Here is a 22247-nt window from a genome sequence, read left to right as displayed (position 1 = left end):
GGCGGGAAGCATAAGCAAAAGCTACCTACAGAGCCTATCCAGCTTTTTACGAGCCATAATGGCGGACGTGTCCGTAATATTTGAACAGCATTTTTGACATTTTCCTAATACCGTGGACCCCCGTTCGTTTGACCGTTTTTAATCTGAACACTTTTTAATTTGAACCCCGTTGGTTTGCACGACGTGCAAATTAAAAATGGTTCAAATGTCATTCTCAATGTGACATCAGTTGCTCATGCAGACAATGCACATAAACACGATTTGTTTGTACTGATCTAGCGTGTTTAATCTGTTTCAAAATGCGTTTTCCCAACGATTATGATAGAAATCTGACTGGAGAATGGAATATTCGGTGCTTGCATTTGCCAACTGAATCAAACCACCAAAACTATAACAAAGAACAGGGTAGCCAGCTCACACAAGCTCCAGCATATTTAGGGTTACCAGTTGTTCAAATTAAAAGCTAACCCCATTAGTTTGCTTGAGGAATCGTTCAAACGAACGGGGGTCCACTGTACATCGCACGTGTTGTTTCCGTGCATTCCTTTAGTTTTACCGTGAACGCACGGAAAGAAAACGTACAATGTATTAGGGAAATGTCAAAAATGCTGTTCAAATATTACGAACACGTCCGCCATTATGGCTCGTAATAAGCTGGAAAGGGCTTTAGCCCTCACGCCCACTGCGTTACGTAATATTTAAACAGGACCTTAAGCTAGAAGTCATGCTTTTCAGTCGGCCTGTTTTGTTGTTGACCTGATGCGTTGGTACCTGTTTTGATTTGTTGCTGTTTTTGCGCCGTTTGCGCGCTCAAAGAAGCTTCGTACTCCTTGTTGCTCTTTGCTTCGTGTTGTTTCATTGTAGATTTTTTTTTATTCATTTCACAAGTTTTGCGGCGTTTTGATTTGTAAGCAATGTACGCTAAACGTAAGGATTTCTCAAAAGGAGGAGGGCCGTCAGGGTCTCAAAAGAAATTCCGGTAAGTTGGTTAGGTATCTGAATAAAATTGAATGCTCAATTTTGACCCCTTTGGTACTACAGAACTGGAGATGACGATGAAGATGAATTTGAAAGCCATTTCGAAGCCGAACTGGCCAACATGGAAGGGGATGAAATGTTGGAACAAGCACATTTGGTCGGCCAGGGGCCGGAAGTCGAAAACACCTGTGCCAAATGGAGCAGGCCCCAACCAAGAGATTATAATCCGAATCAAGATGCGTTGATATTCCAACAAATTGATATTGAGCATTACGTCGGACAACCGATGCCGGGAATGCCTGGAGCGCAAATCGGACCCGTTCCTGTTATGCGTATGTTCGGAATCACTGAGGAAGGGAATTCGGTTTGTGCTCATGTTCATGGTTTTACGCCGTATTTGTACGTTGCGGCTCCGCGAGGGTTCACCAAGTCTCATCTGGCAGAGTTTCGAACTGCGCTGGACAAATCAGTGCTAAATGATATGCGTTCGAACAAAGACAACGTTCAGGAAGCAGTACTGGATGTTGAGTTGGTTCAGCGTCAGTCTATTCTTGGTTACAACGGAGAGGATAAATTCACTTTTATCAAAGTGATGGTGGCTTTGCCGAAATTGTTAGCAGCTGTCAAGAGATTGCTGGAGAAAGAACAGATGATGCCGGAAATGGACTTTCAGGACTGTCGAGTTTATGAAAGTAACATAGATTTTGACATTCGATTTATGGTAGATACCGATGTAGTCGGATGCAGCTGGATAGAGTTGCCTGCAGGAACTTGGCGATTGCGCAAGAAAGGAACCAGTCCTAACATGGAAACACGATGTCAGATTGAAGTGGATGTTGCTTATAATAAATTTGTGGCCCATGCCCCAGAAGGTGAATGGAGTAAGGTGGCTCCATTTCGTATTCTTAGCTTCGATATTGAATGTGCAGGAAGAAAGGGCATCTTTCCAGAACCACAGCACGATCCGGTGATTCAGATAGCAAACATGGTGATTCGTCAGGGAGAACAGGAACCGTTTTTGAGGAACGTTTTCACTTTGAAAGGTTGTGCTCCCATCGTGGGATCACAGGTTCTTAGCTATGATTCGGAACAAGAACTGCTGAATAAGTGGGCTAGTTTCGTGCGCGAACTGGATCCTGACATTCTAACCGGTTATAATATTAACAATTTCGATATACCTTATCTGCTGAACCGGGCTAACCATTTGAAGGTTAAAAATTTTGAATACCTCGGTCGAGTAACAAACATCCGGTCAGTTATTAAGGAGACTGTCATTCAGTCCAAACAGATGGGACGCAGAGAGAACAAATTTGTCAACTTTGAAGGACGTGTTCCGTTTGATTTGCTGTTTGTTTTACTGCGAGATTATAAACTGAGATCGTATACGCTTAACGCGGTAAGTTACCACTTTTTGCAAGAACAAAAAGAGGATGTTCATCACAGCATAATCACAGATTTACAAAACGAAAGTGATCAAACACGACGACGATTGGCGATGTATTGTCTGAAGGATGCGTATTTGCCTCTTAGATTGTTGAATAAATTGATGTGTATTGTGAACTACATGGAAATGGCCCGTGTCACTGGCGTGCCATTGTCTTGCTTGCTCACGCGTGGTCAGCAGATCAAGGTGATGAGTCAGTTACTTAGAAAATGCAAAGATTCTGGTTACATCATTCCTTCTTATCATGGTTCCGGCTCGGAAGAGCAATATGAAGGAGCTACGGTTATTGAACCGAAACGTGGATACTACGCGGATCCTATCTCGACGCTGGATTTTGCCTCCCTATACCCGAGTATTATGATGGCTCACAATCTATGCTACACCACTCTGTTGCAGCCAGGAAATAAAGACAAGTTGGGTTTAACTGATGATCAGACCACACGCACTCCAACAAACAATGTATTTGTGAAGAATTCAGTTAGGAAAGGGATCCTACCGGAGATTTTGGAGTCGCTGCTCGCTGCTCGAAAGCGTGCTAAAGCTGACCTGAAAGTCGAAACGGATTCATTCAAACGTTCCGTACTGGATGGTCGTCAGTTGGCGTTGAAAATTTCCGCTAATTCTGTGTATGGTTTCACGGGTAAGTATTGAATTAAAATTAGCTTTGATTACAAGGTTATAACTATAAATTGGCTAGCTCTCAGTCTATATTACCGGACAGTTTAGTCGCAGTTGGTAATTAATTTTTCTGCCATTGAGTGGAATTCAGTTATCGGATAGCAAATTTTTAAGGTAGCTTTGGAACTACTTGGTGAAAAGGGAAAAATATCCATGGTTTTCCAATTTTTCAAAACTGTAATGGATTTCAAATGGTCGTTTATAATCTTTTTTGCTAAACTTTTATTCTAATCTTTATTTATAGATAGGATTTCGCCTCCAATTAACATGGTTTTTGGTTACCGCTCTCTAATCCTTTGTATAACCGTGTACCCACCGTCAGATCTCGCTCCATATGACCATTTTGCTCAATGTGCTACTGGTCCTCTTGTTCCTACCTGATTTAAAGCGAACACCATGTTGGCAAAATGCCCTGCCTACCGTATCTATCCAACTTTAGACACCCTTTGAACACTTGTTCGCAAGTTCATGGTGCTTTCTCCGCCTCCATGCTCCTGTATGCCGCAAAGATCATTCTTTGAACTTGCCTTTCGAAAATTCCAAGCCCTCGCAAGTCCTCCGGAGTGCTTTGTACGGGGTCTTAGTCTCTTCGGTCGCAATTGTTAGTGAATAATGCGTCTCTGAATTTGGAACATAAAGTCGTCGAATACTTTGAACTCATCACCTACTCAAACGGTGTCGGCCGGCCTTGGTTCCATCGGCCAGCATTTAATTTTTTGGATATATTTACCTTCCACCCACCCGCTGTAGAATTCGTAAGAAATCGACAGTCCAGCCGAAATCTGCTCGCCGAAACGTGTCTACCACTGCTCATTTCGTTGAAATGAATCGTACGCCGCCTTAAACTCCACAAACAGCTGATGAGTCTGCAAGTTATACTCCGGGAAGTTGTCTAGTGACTAACGTAGAAATTAAACATTTAACCCATCGTGGAGCGAATCTCATGAAAACCAGCTTGTTAGTCGCCGCTAACGGTCTGAATCTACAGAACATGATACAGGATACCTTATACGCCTCGATAATTTTTTCATAAGTCCTTTTTAAAAATAAGGCACAAGAGGCCATCCAACCAGTCCTTTGGCATTTGTTCTTCTTCCCAGATCCTGACAATGATCCGGTGGATTGCTTCGTACAGCCGGTTACTCCCCACTTTTAGAAGTTCAGCCTGGATACCCTTCATAGCAGCCTTATCGTTTTCCAGCTCACTGATTGACTTCTTAACATCCTCCTGTGTTGATGGCTTCACAGATTGGCCATCGCTCATAATTCTTATCCTGTTCCTGCTGATCTCCGTGTTTACCTTTCCATTCAACAGCGTCAGGTCTCCTTCAACTTAGCCACTACCGCCGTTTTGTCAGTAAGCAGGTTGTCAGCACTATCATTGACATCACAGACATAGCAAAATGTCGGGACCTCTCCGCTTTGTAAAAACTGCGTGTGATTGTTGTTGCTCCTCTGATGCTGATACCTGATACCTGCTCCTCTGTGTCGGCGAGCACGTGCTCCTCGTACTCACGTTCTTTTAGACGGAAGGTTCTTTTTTCGCAACTTCTGCACTACAAAAGTTCTATTCAATGGACAAAGCCATTTCAGCCCTCCCAACAAACAAATGGGACTTGCCGTCTGGTTCTTCTTCTTTGTCATCTGCTCGCAGAAACAGCGAAACAGCGGTTACGCTTTCTTTTACGCGTCGTGCCTATCACCTCTTTCGCAGTTGTTTCAGTGGCCACCACTACAGCCCACTTATACCTACTTTCCTTTCTTCCTGCTGTTTTGCGATTCGTTAATCAAGCCCCTGCCACGTATTCGTTAAAACGTAACGTCCTTTCAGTGCGAGCCTTAACCGCGTTCGACAATCTTGCGCGAATCTTAGACAAGACGAGATAGTGACCAGAGTCGATATTTGGTCCCCGAAAAGATCGTACATCGATGACATTAGAAAAATATCGGCCGTCAATCAAGATATGATCGATCTGAGGACTAGAGTCTCGATTTGTCCAATCTATTTGTTTATTTAATCAAACTTTGTAGACTAAATTCTTATTCTAAAGTTTACTTGGTATCTTTAGATACCTCCAGATGTGTTTTCCAATCTTCAGACGTAGAATTTTTAAGTTCGCTGTTTCTTCTTCTGTCTGTGTTTTTTCATGTTCTGGCGAGTAGCAACGTGCAACGCTGCCGCCATTCAACATCCTTTCAGTCGTTATACTGTTAATCGCTGTTATGATGGTATTCTAACAGTCCTCGAAAATTAATGCACGTGCTGTTCGAGCCACAGATGCTGAAGAGGCCTCGAGAGGAGCTACGTTCAGCTCTTCTGACAGCGCGACTTCGAGCGAATGCGTATAAATAATTTAGGCGACGTCAGGCTGCGTCAGCCGCACGAGATTTAACCCAGGCCTGGCATCAGTACCGAATGTTGTTCTCAACGGAGAGATTTGGATGCGTAATGAGATAGAGTTTTGAAACTTATTAACCCATTATGACCCAGTGATTGAAATGACGTGAAAAATTTCATTCTCTAGGACGCTAAGTAGTTGTCCAATTCAACATTATCGCTTCGATAGCATTTGATTTCAGTGTCTCAGAAGTACCGACATTTGAACAATACGTAGTCAATCAGTTTCTGATTTGGTTACCTCCAGGTGTACGTGTGAAGAGGTTGTGCTGGAAGAAGTTATCACGTACGGTATGCTCTTGTTTGCGGTAAACGCGGCGCGGTATGCGGCAGTGCACACTAAATAACCTACAATAACCGGCTTGTATTTTTCCTTCTATCTGATATGAACGTAGAAATTTGATGGCGGAATAGACAACCTATAGCAAAAAAACCACTCACGGCCTTTAGCTCACTCGACCAATAACTGCATCGCAAATAGCACTCGCGATCTTCGGCCGACTCGATCCCAGGTGCATGCTTTGCCTCCATTCGCTGTCGCTCGTTCGGACTTTCTGTATTCCGACGTGTTTTACCCCTCTCTGTCCCAAGGGTGTTTTGGTGGTCTATAATAGTGTTTGATCGTGTAAAAAAGCTATTAGTCAGCAATTCGTGAAACACAACTATACAGCAAACCGATTCGTCTGAATACAGAATAAGGTTGTAAGACTGAAATTCCCAATAGCTCATTAGGTGCGTGTGTGTGTATCCTATCTATCTCCCACTGTTCGGCAGTGATATTATGAAAAAAAAAGAAGGTAACTGCAGTGATGGTTAGTCCATGCAATTATCTTAGTTTCGGGTCATAGATGGTGTTAGCTCCACTGACTATTCAAAGACCCATGAAGAATGACTGAGTACTTGCAGCGCATTCCGGAATCATTTTCTAGTCAGCAAACCCCGCCAGAAGGTAATACTAGAATCATATGGATTTTACTATTACATTCGGACTTCAACTCGTTTGGTATGTTATTACCAAAAGAGTCGACCCGTATATAGTAACATGTGAGAAAATTCGACTTGAAACGATCTTACCAAATTGCGGATTGAGTCAGTATAAAATTTTCTTACTAATCGAGTCATTTGAGTTTCCATCAGTGCGTCTTATAGCCAATAATTAAATTAATTTTCCTTCTTTCCATGTGCATTATTTAAACTTATTACGGCCAGACTTTTACTGTATAGATGATGAGCAGATGAGCTAAAACGAAACAAATAATTAAATTAAAATAACATATTAGGCTTACCCGATAACAAGGCCATGCGGCTCAACCGTCTGCCCAAAATCTCAGTTTTGAGATCAGGCAGCCGGGAACCACGCAGCATCGCACATCCTAGCTTAGCTACTCAATAGAGTATTACCGGGTATGGTCGCGTGGAGGCGCTAGGTGGGAGCTTGGGCTGGCGAAAGCTATGTTGGACGGTTTCTCGTTTGCCTACCTCATTTCATACCCTGAAATTCCCAATAGCTCATTAGGTATATCAAAAACTTATACCAAAAAAAGAAATAACAACATTATAACCTTGTTTGAACATGATTTTTCAATGCAAGATAATCAAACCTCAATTTGAAACAGCATTCTAAGTTTGCGCTTACTTATATCCTTTCACAGGTGCCCAGGTTGGTAAGCTTCCGTGCCTAGAAATTTCCGGATCTGTAACAGCGTACGGTCGAACTATGATCGAGCAGACAAAGCAGGAAGTCGAACAACGCTACACGGTGGAAAACGGCTATGAAAACGATGCTGTCGTAATCTACGGCGATACCGATTCGGTGATGGTTAACTTCGGAGTCAAATCTCTCGAGCGAAGCATGGAACTGGGCCGGGAAGCGGCCGATTTCGTCAGTGCTAAATTCGTTAAACCCATCAAGCTGGAGTTTGAAAAGGTCTACTATCCATATCTGCTAATCAATAAGAAGCGTTATGCGGGTTTGTACTTCACCCGCCCGGACAAGTACGACAAGATGGATTGCAAAGGCATTGAAACAGTACGACGCGATAATTCACCTTTGGTTGCCAATCTTATGAATTCCTGTCTACAGAAACTGTTGATTGATCGCAATCCGGAAGGAGCAGTCGAGCACGCGAAACAGGTAATAGCTGACCTTCTGTGTAACCGAATCGATATTTCTCAGTTGGTCATAACTAAGGAATTAGCGAAAACGGATTACGCTGCAAAGCAAGCTCACGTTGAGTTGGCGAACAAAATGAAAAAGCGAGATGCTGGCAGTGCCCCCAAGCTAGGCGATCGCGTTCCTTATGTTATTATAACAGCAGCCAAAAACACTCCAGCCTATATGAAAGCCGAAGATCCGATTTACGTACTGGAGAATTGCGTTCCCATCGACGCAAACTACTATCTGGAGAATCAGCTTTCCAAGCCCTTGCTTCGTATCTTTGAGCCAATCCTAGGAGAAAAAGCTGAATCTATTCTGCTTAGGGGTGACCACACGCGGACTCGATCGGTTGTTACGTCGAAAGTCGGAGCCTTAGCGGCTTTCACAAAAAAGCGAGACGCTTGTCTCGGATGTAAAGCACTCCTTCCTGCCGGATACGAAGGGCAAGCTCTTTGTCAACACTGCAAACCTAGAGAGGCGGCACTTTATCAACACGAATTGAGCGGACAGCGTATGCTAGAGGAACGTTTCTGTCGCTTATGGACACAATGTCAACGCTGTCAAGGCTCACTCCACGAGGAGGTCATCTGTACCAGTCGAGATTGTCCCATTTTCTACATGCGCACGAAGATCAGAATGGAACTGGTCACGCAGGAAAAACGGGTTGCACGATTTGGTGTGCCAACATGGTAGTTTTGTTGTCGACTGTTGTTTGATTCAAGTATTCAAATATAATCTCGTTCTTTGAGCTGTTGGTGTTTTAATTTGGTGTATGCAAACTTATATTCGGTACCTCATAGTTTTCAGCTTATTTCTGCTGGAATCAAAATTCGTATCGGCGTTGTTGAAATTGCTGTTTTATTACACTTGTATATATTACTTTATGATAATTTAAATTAATGCGCAAGGATTCTACGGAGTCCGTCGCTGGAGCTTATTATTCTTAAGCATAGTCAAACTAACAAAAAAAAAAGCAAACAAAATACTTCTCTAAAATAATTTGCAAGTTGATGTATGTACCTTTGTAGGCTAATTTGCACTGCTGATTTTGAACCAAATAATGAACGAAATGTTTGGCCCTCAATTTTTGCGTAATTCGTTTTGTTTCAACTGGCTGCTAACATAATCGCTTTCAAACCTTACATCTGAATATGAGCGAAAACGTTAGTCTAGATAAATAAATTTCCTGCTGTCTGGTTTGGGTCCTGTACGATTGAATTGGTTTGAAACATTAACTGTTGAATAGTGTGTCCCAGAAAACTATTTTCGCGATTGTAGCGCATTCGCCAGCCAATCCATTGCTTGATCTAAACCTTCGCCTTTGGTGGCAGATGTTTTGAAAATTTGGAACGTTCGGTTTTTCAGTGCCTCGAGCCCTAAAGCTTGATGCACTTCCGCCACACTCATGCAACCTTCCATGTCTTGTTTATTTGCCAGCACCACCAGAATGGCGCCAGCCAATTCGTCTTCCTAAAAAACAATATAATATTATGACCCATACAGAATTACATTGCGACAGGACTTACCCTTAACATATATAAGAGTTCATCTTTCGATATGCCTATCCTATCTTTATCTGCTGAATCTACCACATAAATGATAGCATCTGTGTTGCTATAATAACATCGCCAGTACGGTCTGTAACAATCGAATCACAGTTTGTTTATTCAATAGAATGGTGAATTTAGCCAGGCTTACCTTATGCTGGTCTGCCCACCCAAGTCCCAAACTTGGAACTTGAGATTTTTGTAACTCACTTGTTCAACATTAAAACCAATCGTCGGAATTGTTGTGACCACCTCGCCAACCTGTAGTCGATACAAGATAGTGGTCTTTCCCGCACCATCAAGTCCGAGAATGAGGATACGCATTTCCCGGTTCCCTAGAAGGCCGCGGAAGTAGCTGAACAGTCCTCCTGCAATGGATATTTTAGATTCACTTCAATAGAGGTTCGAAAACGGTACCGGTGTTTCCAGTGAAGCGGAAAACAGCCACAAAAGGACAGTGCACTTTTAGCGTATAAACATTACTCACCCATGTTTTCCGTAGCTTTCGACGGTCCGTTATCAGTTTGATAGTCAATCTATCCACTCCCTGGTGCTGACGTGTAATCAACGGACGCTGCAGATGTTTGGGTGCTACACAAAGTTGAAATAATGATTGGCAATATCTATAAAACTGTCCTAAAACGAAAATCCAAATTCTAATGACCGGACACCGAACAGAATTCACAATAGCAGGATGACAGCTCGGTCGTAAAAATGCTTTGACGTGTAAAGGAAAACGCAACAGTGCATACTTAGCGCCGGGCGATATTGGAATTCGAGTGACAGAGTACAGTCTATCAGAAAAGTACGCAACGAAAATGTAAAAAACACATAAAAATATTGTTCCTTGCAACAATTTTACGGGTCCTATCCAGCTTTTCACGAGCCATAATGGCGAACGTGTTCGTAATATTTTAACAGCATTTTTGACATTTCCCTAATACACCGCACGTTTTCTTTCCGTGCGTTCACGGTAAAACTTAAGGAATATACGGAAAGAAAACGTGCGATGTATTATAGCGAATTCATAAATTAACCTGGGTTCGTGCTAACTCGAACCCGAAATTTATGAACGATACGCGCAGTTTGACAGATCGACCCGTAAACCGTAATGCTAGACAGTTTTAACCTGCGCTTCAAACTGAATGCTGTCAGTTTAACCGAGATGCAATCTCGGTTAATTTATGAACGCTTTGACAGCACTTCGATTAAAACTGAGTGCTAATCGACCTGAGCCAGGTTAATTTATGAATTCGCTATTAGGGAAATCTAGATAGAATTAACAAAAGGGCGAATGTCGCAAATGTAAACAAAACGGGTGAGAGTTACTTTTTGCTGGACCAGCATAGGAAAAGCAACCCTCACTCGGTTTGTTTACGCTTGCGACATTCGCCCTTTTGTTAATTCTATCTTCAAATGTCAACAATGCTGTTCAAATATTAAGAAAACATGCGCCATTATGGCTCATAAAAAGCTGGATACGCAAAATCATATTTTAATAATAATTATCCTGTACTTACCAATTACATTGAAAATATGTTTGTCAAGCAATAAGAGATAAAAATTCTGACTGAAATTACCGTTAAATAGTTTACGTTCTAAATAGTTAGAGACCCCTTGAGTACACGAAATGCCAGTGAAGAAGAGGTTTGGATTGGATAACGAACCTGCGTTCTCCGTAGGGATGAGGAGTACAATCCAGGTTTCCGACCGTATATGGACGTTCGAGTCCCTTCAAATCACGTCGAGGGTTGCGGCAAGGAGGTGGAGTAACGTCCAGTGTGTTATATCACATTGCAATTGAAGGTGTGAATAGGCAAACGAGCATCGAAAAGGGAAGCACGATATTCAGCAGCCAATTACAAAACGTCACGGACGACTTCAACTTTATCACTAAGTAGAAACTTTGCGACGGTGTAAATAATTTACGTCAGACTCTTCCCAACAAACATTTTTGTTGACTAGTGCCTTATTCATCCGTTGTATAGCTAATTACCGGATAACAGGCACTTAATAAGCTGTTATACAATAATAATGTTTGTTGGGTTATCATTATAAGGAGACTCAACGACACATTCAAACCGGAAGTCGGTTCTTCTTTGATCTTCGCAAGACATTTCGATACGGCTCCTTTATGAAGCCGACGCTATTCAAAACGCTACATAGGCAGCAGCAGCAGTGAGCAGGCCTTGCTTGCTTGCTTAGTAGTTGACTAACGACTGACAATCTTTATTGAGCATAATTTGCTCAATAAAGATTATCAGTCGTTAGTCAACTACTAAGCAAGCTATCCAGCTTTTTACGAGCCATAATGGCGGACGTGTTCGTAATATTTAAACAGCATTTTTGACGTTTCCCTAATACATCGCACGTTTTCTTTCCGTACATTCCTTTAGTTTTACAGTGAACGTGCGGAAAGAAAACGTGCGATGTATTAGGGAAATGTCAAAAATGCTGTTCAAATATTACGAACACGTCCGCCATTATGGCTCGTAAAAAGCTGGATACCTGTTTCAGTTACTCCGAACTAGCAGTTCATCCCAACAAACATTTTTTGTTGAATAACGGCTTGTCAAACGCTTGTTACTTAGTGCTTAGCGGTACAATGGTTGAACAAGCTACTATTTAAAAAAAAGTTTGTTGGGATTACCTTAGTTCCGGCTACAACAATTGGCGACAAGAAAAAAATTTGAAAGCATCTCGAAGCCTTTCAAAGAATTTTCAAGCCCTAAAAAATGTTCGGTCGCCAGAACTCTATTTTTGCTGTTACCAGCGCCTGCAATACTCCAAAAGCGATGCGGTTAACTCGTATGTTGCGATGGTAAACAATCACTGTGAAGCATTGCTATACTCCAAGCTCACACTAGAAGCCGATAAAAACGCAACAGGATATGCAGGTAAAGTATCTCTGGCGAACCTTGAGGAAGAATGTCATCACGTGGCTAATCTCAAGCAGGACACCCTAATGATGGAGAGCAAAGAAGCACGCAACATCAACATTGTCTCGCAACCGTGGATCGTGCCAGAAACACGCGGTAACCAGCACTATATCCATGAGTGTTCGTTCGCTACGCACACCTGCTTCAGATGCAAGCAATAAGGATACAAGAAAGACTAATGTTCCAGTAGCAAGCCCGGCTCATCGAAGCAGTTGAAGCCCAAAGAGAACAAGACGAGAAGTATTTTCACGGTTTGCGTGCATCGCGTACATCGGAAGCACTCGGAAGTTCGTTCCAGTATGTGCAATCTGGTCAATCACTGGAAATCACCCATTGCGCAATTGCCTCTTCGGAATGCAAACACACGTCTTACCTCGTTAGCTGCTCGACAAACAATGACGGAATGTTTTGATCGCTTACACTCACATGAGCACGAGGCAACAAAGAGAGTATACAATTGAAGGTAGAATACCATATAGGGTCCTCACCCTACACACAGTAAAGCTCAACGGTGTGTTAATGAAACTTCAATATGACTCGGCGTCCAACATCACCATCATTTCCAACGAAACGTTGATCAATACTGGTCAACCACCCACTCAACTGATGATAGAGTCTGCAGTCACAGTTTCTGGAGGTAACCTAAATCTTCTTTTTGAGTTCCAGAACAAGATCATCATCGGCGACCTCACCAAATCTGGTTTTTTTTTTGTCGGAAGATTTGACCACTGCGACCATTATTTTGATCTATTGTGGCACCAAATCTGGTTGCATCTTTATCTTGAACTACGCGGACCTCAACGTTCTGGGAATCGCGACTATGAATATTTTTATCTATGGTCAGTGTCGATTAGCAACCTGGGCAACGTCAATGTCATCCAACAAACACAAGTCAACCATTTCAAGCACCAGCTTCCTAAAGCACGTAAGGTAAGGGCACGAAAGCGCAAGTGAAGCTGTACCTGAAGCCTGACGCACGTCCTGTTTACTCTCCCAAGCGATCCGTTGCATACGCTGCACTGCACAAAGGCCAAAGCAGACATTGAAAAACGCATCATTTTGTCAGTTCAATTTATTACTTTTCTACCGGGAAAGCTTACAGGGCAAGAGACCGTAGATCGGGTCGGCTTGCACTGTGTAATCGGAGGGGACGCGTTGTTCGGGTTTTAATTTAATGAAAAATCGAGCAGTAGTGGGTATCCTGGCGTCCTACTAAAATGCAATGGCGGATTGGCTTGGCGAGAAAGAATAGTTTGACGGCGTCTTCCTTCGTTGGTGAGATCGGTGGGCCACGGACGAGACCCTATTGGTTTCACCGAGAAGAGTCTCCTCCTTAGCGATTAGGGCCTGCTGCCCGAGAGTTACCGAAGTCGTCGACGCCCGATCTCCTTAACGGTAGACGTAGGGGAAATTTCCCTCCTAGGCCGACCCGTGTGAAGTGAGGGATTGGCGACGGATTAATAAATCCAACCAAAATCCAATAAAAAGGTCTTGAATAATTCTTTTTGTTCACTCCTTCAACTGAACTTAACTCTCTTTAGCTCCAATAGTGGTCGTACGCACATCGGGCGACGTATCAGTCCGTGTGTGTGGAGATTATACAACGAGACTGAACAACACAGCACAAGTGACCGGCCTCCTCAGCCAAACCCAGTCGACATCTTTGCGGAACTGACTGGAGCACGTTATTTCACGCATCTCGACTTGTCAGACGCCTACCTGCAGGACGAAATTGAGGAAGACTCCCGCAAGTTGAACACGCATCGTGGACTCTTCCAATACAACCATCTTCCCCCTGGAGTCAAACCAGCACCAGGCGCATTCTAACATATCGAAGGCATGGTGGGCGGCATCCCTGGAGCACGATCGAAGCCTCTACACTCTTTTCGTGTGCATGAGTATGGTTTCCACTTACACCTCAAAAGATGCCGGTTTGCGCTTCCTCAAATCAACTTCTTGAGACACATCGTGGACAAGCACGGTATTCAACCTGAAACTTCGATGTCAAGCAGATCCGGTAGATTCGTCAAGCAGGTGGAGTAACTGACGGCTCTCCTGGGCAATCTGCTCAAGAAGGACGTTTGTTGGTGCTGAACCAAAGACTGCCAGAAGTCATTCAACCAATTCAAGCCCATTCTACTGTTTGATTTGTTGCTCATTCATTACAACCCGTCAAAAGTGTATGGTTTTGGGACTGTCGTTTTCCAACCGCTGGTGATGTAAAGGTGATGTTCGCTCACTGACGCCTGTGGATGTAAATTACGGATAAGTAGACAAGGAAGCATTGCCCCTGTTAGCCGATTCCAAAAGATGCTGTGTAGAAGCCATTTTCTTCTGCAAGCCGATCACCAACCACCGCTCAACCATCGAAGTTTCGCAAGCGGATTATTCGTCAGTTGCATCGTGAACACCCTGGGATGGACCGTATGAAATATCTAGCGCGCAGATTCATCTACTGACCCAATGTTGACGGCGATATGACGCAGTTTGTTCTGCAGAGCGTGTATTGAAGTACCAAAGTCTCCAACGAAAGCAACCCTGGAGTCGTGGCCCATTCAAGTCCGGTTTTGGCAACTTGTTTTTATTAATTTCGCTGGCCCTATCGATGCATATTACTATTTCGTCATCGTGGATACTTTTTCCAAGTGGTCCAAAATGTTCCGCACTCGATCCAGCAACTCCTTGCAACTATGAATATGCTTCGTGAGATGTTTTGACGTTTTGGAAACCCGCAATCATTGGTTTCGGACAACGCAACGCAATTTACCAGCGGATGGGCGTAATACTTTATTCCACTCGCAGTCCAACAGCCAAACGGAACGGTTGATTGTTGATTCCCTCAAGCGTGGCCTGAAGAAGCTGAGCTGTAGAGAAGCCTGTAGCATCTGCACACATTCCTTTTGGTGTATCGCTTTGCTTAAAGCCCAAATACTCCGGAAACGCCATCTCCAGCGAAAGGGAACCTGTACTTCCTCTAATCCCGTGACATTTCAACTTTTTAACAAAAAGTTCGTGATCTATCATGCGTGCTTTGGGCGCCAGGAGTATGAAAAAGTACTTAAATTTGTAACATTGTAGATAATAATTAGTTTGGCTGAGGCAGTATATCAGTAAATCAGTAAATTCGAGGTACAAAAACCATGACAGCCCTGGTTGCATTGTTTATTAAAATTCAAAAGAAATGTTTCGTAACTCGTAACCAATTGTGCCAAAATTTCAATAAAAGAAGTGATACATGACAAGATATTTTCTTTAATTGATTCCTTGAGACTGTTGGCGAATAGTGGCAAAATGTAACCCAGTTAAAGGTCCAATGCATGTAGCGCGAATCAACGCAATGTAAATTATGGGAATAGTCTTTTTTCCGTAAACATCGGTGTCACCATAAATATCAGTTCAGTAAAACTTGGACCGTATTTCACAATTCCGATCTTGTCAACGCAAATGAGCTTTCGCAATTGCCAACAATCCTCACCACAGTCGCAGACATCCGCGAAACCCTGCCTGCACCATCAGCGACACATCTCATCATGAAAAGGAATGCGCTGCGAAGCCCAAGGAGGTTCAACTTTCCTCTCTTTTCTCTTTCGCTTAAAGGAGACGAAGAAATTTCAATAAAATATTTCCGTCGTTCCGTCGAGTATTATTCCTGCTTGTCGGACATATAATGCGTTGGAATGCGCCCCATCTACTATTCTACTACAAGTATTGAAATAACGCACCGTCGTATTTCTGCATGCTCTGTAAGCGCTTCAAGAGGATTCTTTTAGGAGCATCGAATGCAACATTTCATAATGATTTGTTTTGGGCTGAACGAAAGGAAAAATGCATAAACTCGAGAAAAAAGTTACAGACATTCCCCATAAACATATAACGACAGATGAACTTACTTGATATTCATAAAAATTATATTATTAATTGATTTTTGCCTTCGCAGTCCACCCCTCTGCCGAGCCCCGCTCGATGGTAGTGTTGGTCAACTTTCCCGTTGGCGTAAATAGTTTATCATGGAGTCCCGCTTTTGTGTAGGTCGATTCCCCTGACTACAGCCTGAGCAAACGAGAGAACGCGAGGCGACTTTACCCGGCGATTTGCTTTTTTGCTGTCTCCATTAGGGGTCTTGTCTCGCGACACGTCGGTCGCGAGAGCATCGCATCGGCATCGGACCTGCCATTGGCCATTGGCCACATCCCAAAGAAATCGCCACGCGGAAACGTGTGTGGGGAAGGCTTTCTGTGTTTTCTGGACGCAGAAAAGTCGCAAAATAACCGTAAATTCATTGTCGCCGACACATTCACGTTCAACCGAATACATAATGATTTTAATTTACGGTTTTCATTGATAGGTTTGATTTATTGATATTGTTTGCATAATCGAAACTGTTCCAATTTCTGAATATTGTAATTAATTCTGATATATCTAATATGGTAAAAAAAAAATCCGAAAAGATCACTAGTATAAACGAAAGGTTTATTTTTTTCTATCACAGGCATAGGTACATCAAGTACAGGTAATTGAATTAAAAAAGTACATACAATAATATAATGATTTTTGCCATGTAACTACATTTTACGTTATCATCTCGTTTCGTCAATAGCTTTTCCACCGTGTTCTAAGTTGTATCCGACTTAGATTTACCACCGATTTATGTTTATCAGTGGTAATCCTACTTAAATATCGTTGCTCGGAAGACATCCGTACAAGTTACACATTAGATTCTACCATATCACGCGCCTGGAAGGATGGAGGTGGACTAGTCATTGCATAATGCCAGAAACAAAACCTTTTTCCTTCATTTGAATGAACTCCCTTTGTAAGTTCCCCTGTTGTTGTCCCCCAGCCATTTGTATATCTGTCTTTTTCTCGGTAATCCTTATAAATCAACACAAAGCCTTCTTCACGTTTTTAAATCTCCCCTTGTTAATGGCCACCTTATTCCCCCTTTCAGAAATCCAGCCACTTCTATAAATGCTACCGTTCCAAATGCAAGAGAGACGCACCCCTTTACCCACTATAACCTTCCTAACCCTTGTCAACCTCCCCCCGCCCCCTTGTTAGGGACCCCTCTTTTGTCAATCCCCAAGTACTGATTCCGATATATCAAGGAACATGTCTGCCAAATTTGGTAGTGAACGGTCAAGAACGCCAGAACGGTGTTCTGGAGTTATGGCGGAACATACAACATACGCTCACTTTTATATACCTAGGTATATAGATTGCTTTTCGCCATCCCTGTTCATATTGATACTTTCAACACAATGGTATTTTGTTCTTCGAAATTGTCATTCTGGTATCTGAACGATATGTATTTGCGCAATATATTTTGCATATTATGCAACATATTTAAGCAATTTTCACTTTAAATTTATAAACTCCCTTTTCATTGAAACAATGCGAGAAAAGCTAGATGGTACGCAACGTGGATTGTCTTAGTTGCGGTTCGCACGAGCACCCGAAGGCGTTTAAAACGTGAACTCAAAGTCTCAACGACTCCAGTTGCAACACCATTTTGCATTTAAACAAGACATACCAGCATATTTGCATGCATTATGTTAGGACATTGTTGAATTTGTGCAGAGTGCAAACTTCAAGCTAATTTTTCGCTATTGGCTGTGAACGTTATGGAATTTCATTTAGCACAGTTAATAATTACCTGTAAAAAGGACCACGAATATTCTCTTCTAAAGTAATAAACACAGTTAAAAATCTGTTAATTCAAATATATAATTAAATTGTTATTGTATTGTAGACAGACTTCAAAAAAGGTCTATTCGGCATCAACTTTTCAACAGAGCAAAATGTAAACAAACCGAGTGAGAGTTAAGGACCAAACAGAATGCTGCGCCGATGCGTCCGTCAGAGTTATTCTGACAGTTTTCTCATGGGTTAACTTAAGACTGTCGCAGTGGCCTTTTAACCCAATGCCCTTCTGACATACAAAAAAAAATTGTCAAATTGACGCTGACGGATGCGTTGACGCAGCATTCTCTTTAACCCTTTCTTTTTCTCTGGCATAGAAAAAGAAACTTTCACTTAGTTTGTTTACGTTTTTACAGTTACGCTCTTTTGAAAAGTTGGTGCCCTATTATGCTTTTTAAGTTTTACGATTATTTAATATTTTTTGACTTCTCTAAATTCCAACCGAGGAGCAGATTGCAACTTAAAGGGAGCTACCTTTGTTCAAGACATCGTTAATGAGCTTCGATTTTGTCAACGCTATTGTATGAAGTATCAGTTGGCCTCGAGGTATGATGCTGGCCTAATAGAGCTTTCTGACAGCTCAACCACCCACACAGCGAGCACGAAAAACGCGTGTATATACATGATATTTGCCTCATTTTGGCAAAGGGCTGATGCTTGTTTGCCTCATTTTCAAGCACCAATACACATAAGAATGGAAAGGTCTATAAGACAATCGTCGTATGTTCGAATCTCGACTGGAAAAGGCTGTTAGAGTCAATAGGATCGTAGCAACTGGCCCCGCAATTGTCCTGTACTCTTTGCGAAGTCTGTCATATAAAAACAGAAGGTCAACTTTCGGTAACGGAATGTAGCCCCTAGGCTTTGCTTTGCTTTTGCTTACTACTACTGATACTACTACTCGCAAGTCAAGTTACTGAAGTCGTTAAAAGTAGTCAAACCAACTACTACGGAGGCCAGCCCGGATGTCGCTTCCAAAGTGGTCCTGGTCATCCAGATCTCATTACGTCGTCTATCTCCAGGTGGGCTCTATGGGAGCTGTGCTACTACGGGAGCGGTGCTCGGTAGGTAGACTCAGTAGGATTGTTACTTACTTACTTACTTACTTAATTGGCCTAACGTTTTACGACAAGGCCTGCGCAGTATAATTTCTCCATCTGTTTCGGTCCATGGTAGGTGGTCTCCAGTTCCGTGGGCACCCAGTGCTCGCCAGATCTCGCTCCACCTAGTCTTGCCACCTCGCTCGCTGTGCCCCTCTTCGTCTTGTTCCTACCGGATTCGATGGGAAAACCACTTTTGCAGGATAGTTGTCCGGCATCTAGCAACATGTCCTGCCCAACGTGTTCGTCTAGCTTTAACCACTTTCTGGACACTTGGTTCGCCGTAGAGACGCGCGAGCTCGTGGTTTATTATTTGCCTCCATACATGGCTCTCTTGCACTCCGCCAAAGATGGTTCTTAGGACCCGTCGTTCGAAAATTCCGAGTGCTCGTAGGTCCTCTTCTAGCAGTGTTCACGTTTCGTGCCCATAGAGGACAACCGGTCAAATTAGCGTTTTGTTCAGTGTGCACCTTGTACGGGGGTTCAGATTGTTCGACCATAAGTGTTTGTGGAGTCCGTAGAAGGCCTGACATTCGCCGATAATACGCCTTTTAATCTCACGGCTGGTATTGTTGTCCTCTGTTACCAGTGAGCCAATGTATACGAACTCGTCGACTACCTCAAACTCATCTACGGTACTGCCCAAGCGGGCTCTGTTGCGCTCGGTCCCGCCCGCTAGCATATACTTCGTTTTAAACGTATTTATCTTTAACCCCATCGTCTCTGCTTCGCGTTTTAGTCTAATGCACTGATCTTCCACCACTTCATATGCTCTCCCGACAGCATTCACGTCGTCAGCAAGGCAGATAAATTGACTGGATTTATTGAAAATCGTTCCCCGCATTTCGATCGCCGCTCGTCTTATAACGCCTTCCAGCGCAATGTTAAATAGCAGGCAGGAAACACCATCTCCTTGTCGAAGTCCCCTGCGAAATTCGAATGGGTCCGACATTCCACCCGAGATTCTCACACAGCACTGGATCCCATCCATTGTAGCCATGATAAGCCTAGTAAGCCTACCCGGAAAGCCGTTTTCGTCCAAAGTTTTCCAAAGCTTTTGTCGGTTTATGCTATCATATGCGTCTTTGAAATCGATGAACAGGTAATGCGCGGGGACTCGGAATTCGCGGCACTTCTGGAGGACCTGCCGCAAGGTGAAGATTTGGCCCGTTGTAGACCGACCCTCCATGAAGCCGACCTGGTAACTTTCCACAAATCAATTGGCTATTGGCGATAGTCGATGGAAGATGACTTGGGACAGCCCTTTGAAGGCGGCATTCAGGATAGTGATCGCTCGGTAGTTCTCATAATCAAGCTTATCGCCTTTCTTGTTGATAGGGCAGTCTTTCCACTCCTCCGGTTCTCGTTCCGTATCCCAAATCTTGACAATCAGTTGTTGCAGACATCCGGCCAACTTGTTCGGGTCCATTTTTATAAGTCCGATCCAATACCATCCTTTCTCGCTGCTTTGTTATTCTTCAGCCGCTGGATGGCTTCTTTAACTTCCCTTATCGATGGGGGTGGTACATATTCGTTGCTTGCTACACCAATGTGGTCACTTCCTCTGCAAGCATAGTCTTCCGCCTGCACGCCATTCAGGTGTTCATCGTAGTGCTGCTTCCACCTTTCGATCACCGCGCGGTCGTCATTCAAGATACCTCCATCTTTATCTCTGCACATTTCGGCCCGCGGCACAAACCCTTTGCGAGATTTGTTGAGTCTCTGATAGAACTTCTGTGTGTCGTGAAAATCTTTGCTTCTGTTTGTATCTGTCCACATTCTGACAGGTGGCAGCATTTGTACCCACGCGGCATTTGTACCTACGCAACATTTGTACCCACGCTGCGTTCTTGTCACCCAATATCTGCTGAATTGGGTGCACTGAATCGTTCAATCACCGGTTTGAATTCCTCCTCCTGACCAACCTGAGCATTATAGTCCCCGATGATAATTTTGACAGTAGGATCGTTACACATTGGCCCCATATTTGTTTTCTAATCTAGTCTTTCGGCAAAAAATGGTCAAGTCTTTGAAAGAAGTTTAAGATTTGTTTTGCTACTATGAATCAAATCATCACACACCGAAAATTACTTATATTTAAGGGCAACCGACGATACAGTCGAGTGCGAAGAGCTATGGCATAAACGACAGTATGGCAGGAAGGGGCGTTAGGAAGGCCATCATGAAGCTAAAGAACAATCAATTAGCTGGGAAAGATGGCATTCGAGCGGAGCTTATTAAAATGGGAAAAGCAGCCTTTTTTATGCACCGGCTAATTGTAAGAATTTGATATGTGGAACAGCTACCGGATGAATGGAAAGATGGGCAGATAACGCGATCTACAAAAAGGGCGACAAGTTGGACTGTGAGAAAAATTGAGCGATTACCGTTCTCAGTGCCGCCAACAAAGTGCTGTCCCAAATCATTTTTAGCCGACTTTCACCATTTGCGAACAGATTTGTTGGAACTTATTAAGCCGGCTTCGTCGAAGGGCGGTCTAAAACAGATCAAATATTTATTGCGGCAGATCCTTCAAAAGGGCCGTGAATACAGAGTTGCCACGCACCATTTGTTTGTTGACTTCAAAGCCGCATATGATAGCATCGACTGGAAAGAGCTATGGAAAACCATAGGCAAGAACAGCTTTCCCAGGAAGCTCATCAAACTGATTCAAACTACGATTTATAATTAGTAATAATTATACGATTAGTATTAGTATTATAATTAGTATGAAACACTCGTAGGATTAAGACGTGTTTTCTTGCGTCCGAAGATGGCTGAATGAAATATAGTAGGCTGAAACGCGTAACGCAGAAAATCTAAAACTGTTTCATTCCTCACCGAAAAAAATCAACCAAACCCAAACATAAACATCTTATTTTATGCTTCAAACAAATAAAAAATCAACAGCGATTCAACGTTTTACAAAATTGTAACATCAACAAAAAACAATGCGTGTACCCCTCATGAAATATTACCCTTCTGTCAGTTGGCCCAACTAACGAATCACTTTCACCAGTTGGGCCGAGGTGGTGGACCAACCAGCGAAATACGACTGTACTTGGTACAGCTCGTGATTCATGCGTCTGTGCCACACTCCATTTTTCATTTTGCCACCAAGAATAGATCGCAGAATTTTACGCTCAAAACCCCCAAGCACTCATCGATCAGTTTCCCTTAGCGTCCATGATTCGTGTCCGTAAAGAGCCACCGGGAAGAATAGTATTCTGTAGAGCGCCAGTTTTGTGCGAATTTGCAAACTACGGGACTTCAGCTGGCTACGTAAACCGTAGAACTGGCGGTTG

General features: G+C 43.1%; 2 protein-coding genes across 2 annotated transcripts; one reads left to right on the top strand and one right to left on the bottom strand.

Annotated features, from left to right (window-relative positions):
- Positions 1-887: 887 nt before the first annotated feature.
- LOC128738751 (DNA polymerase delta catalytic subunit) lies at positions 888-8356 on the top strand. Its single transcript, XM_053834102.1, has 3 exons — positions 888-979; positions 1042-3062; positions 7151-8356. The coding sequence occupies exons 1-3, from the start codon at positions 915-917 to the stop codon at positions 8347-8349; spliced, it is 3285 nt and encodes a 1094-aa protein (XP_053690077.1). The 5' UTR covers positions 888-914; the 3' UTR covers positions 8350-8356.
- A 142-nt stretch (positions 8357-8498) lies between these two features.
- Positions 8499-9893, bottom strand: LOC128734682 (ADP-ribosylation factor-like protein 1). The gene is made up of 4 exons (XM_053828982.1): positions 9691-9893; positions 9355-9571; positions 9183-9294; positions 8499-9126 (listed from the first exon to the last, which is right to left on the bottom strand). Exons 1-4 carry the CDS (start codon positions 9692-9694, stop codon positions 8917-8919), a joined length of 543 nt encoding a protein of 180 aa, XP_053684957.1. The 5' UTR covers positions 9695-9893; the 3' UTR covers positions 8499-8916.
- Positions 9894-22247: the final 12354 nt, after the last annotated feature.

This window comes from Sabethes cyaneus, chromosome 2, assembly GCF_943734655.1.
Source record: "Sabethes cyaneus chromosome 2, idSabCyanKW18_F2, whole genome shotgun sequence".
Lineage (NCBI taxonomy): Eukaryota > Metazoa > Arthropoda > Insecta > Diptera > Culicidae > Sabethes > Sabethes cyaneus.
Note: the sequence above shows the minus strand (reverse complement) of the source record. Positions and strands in the feature narration are given on the sequence as shown.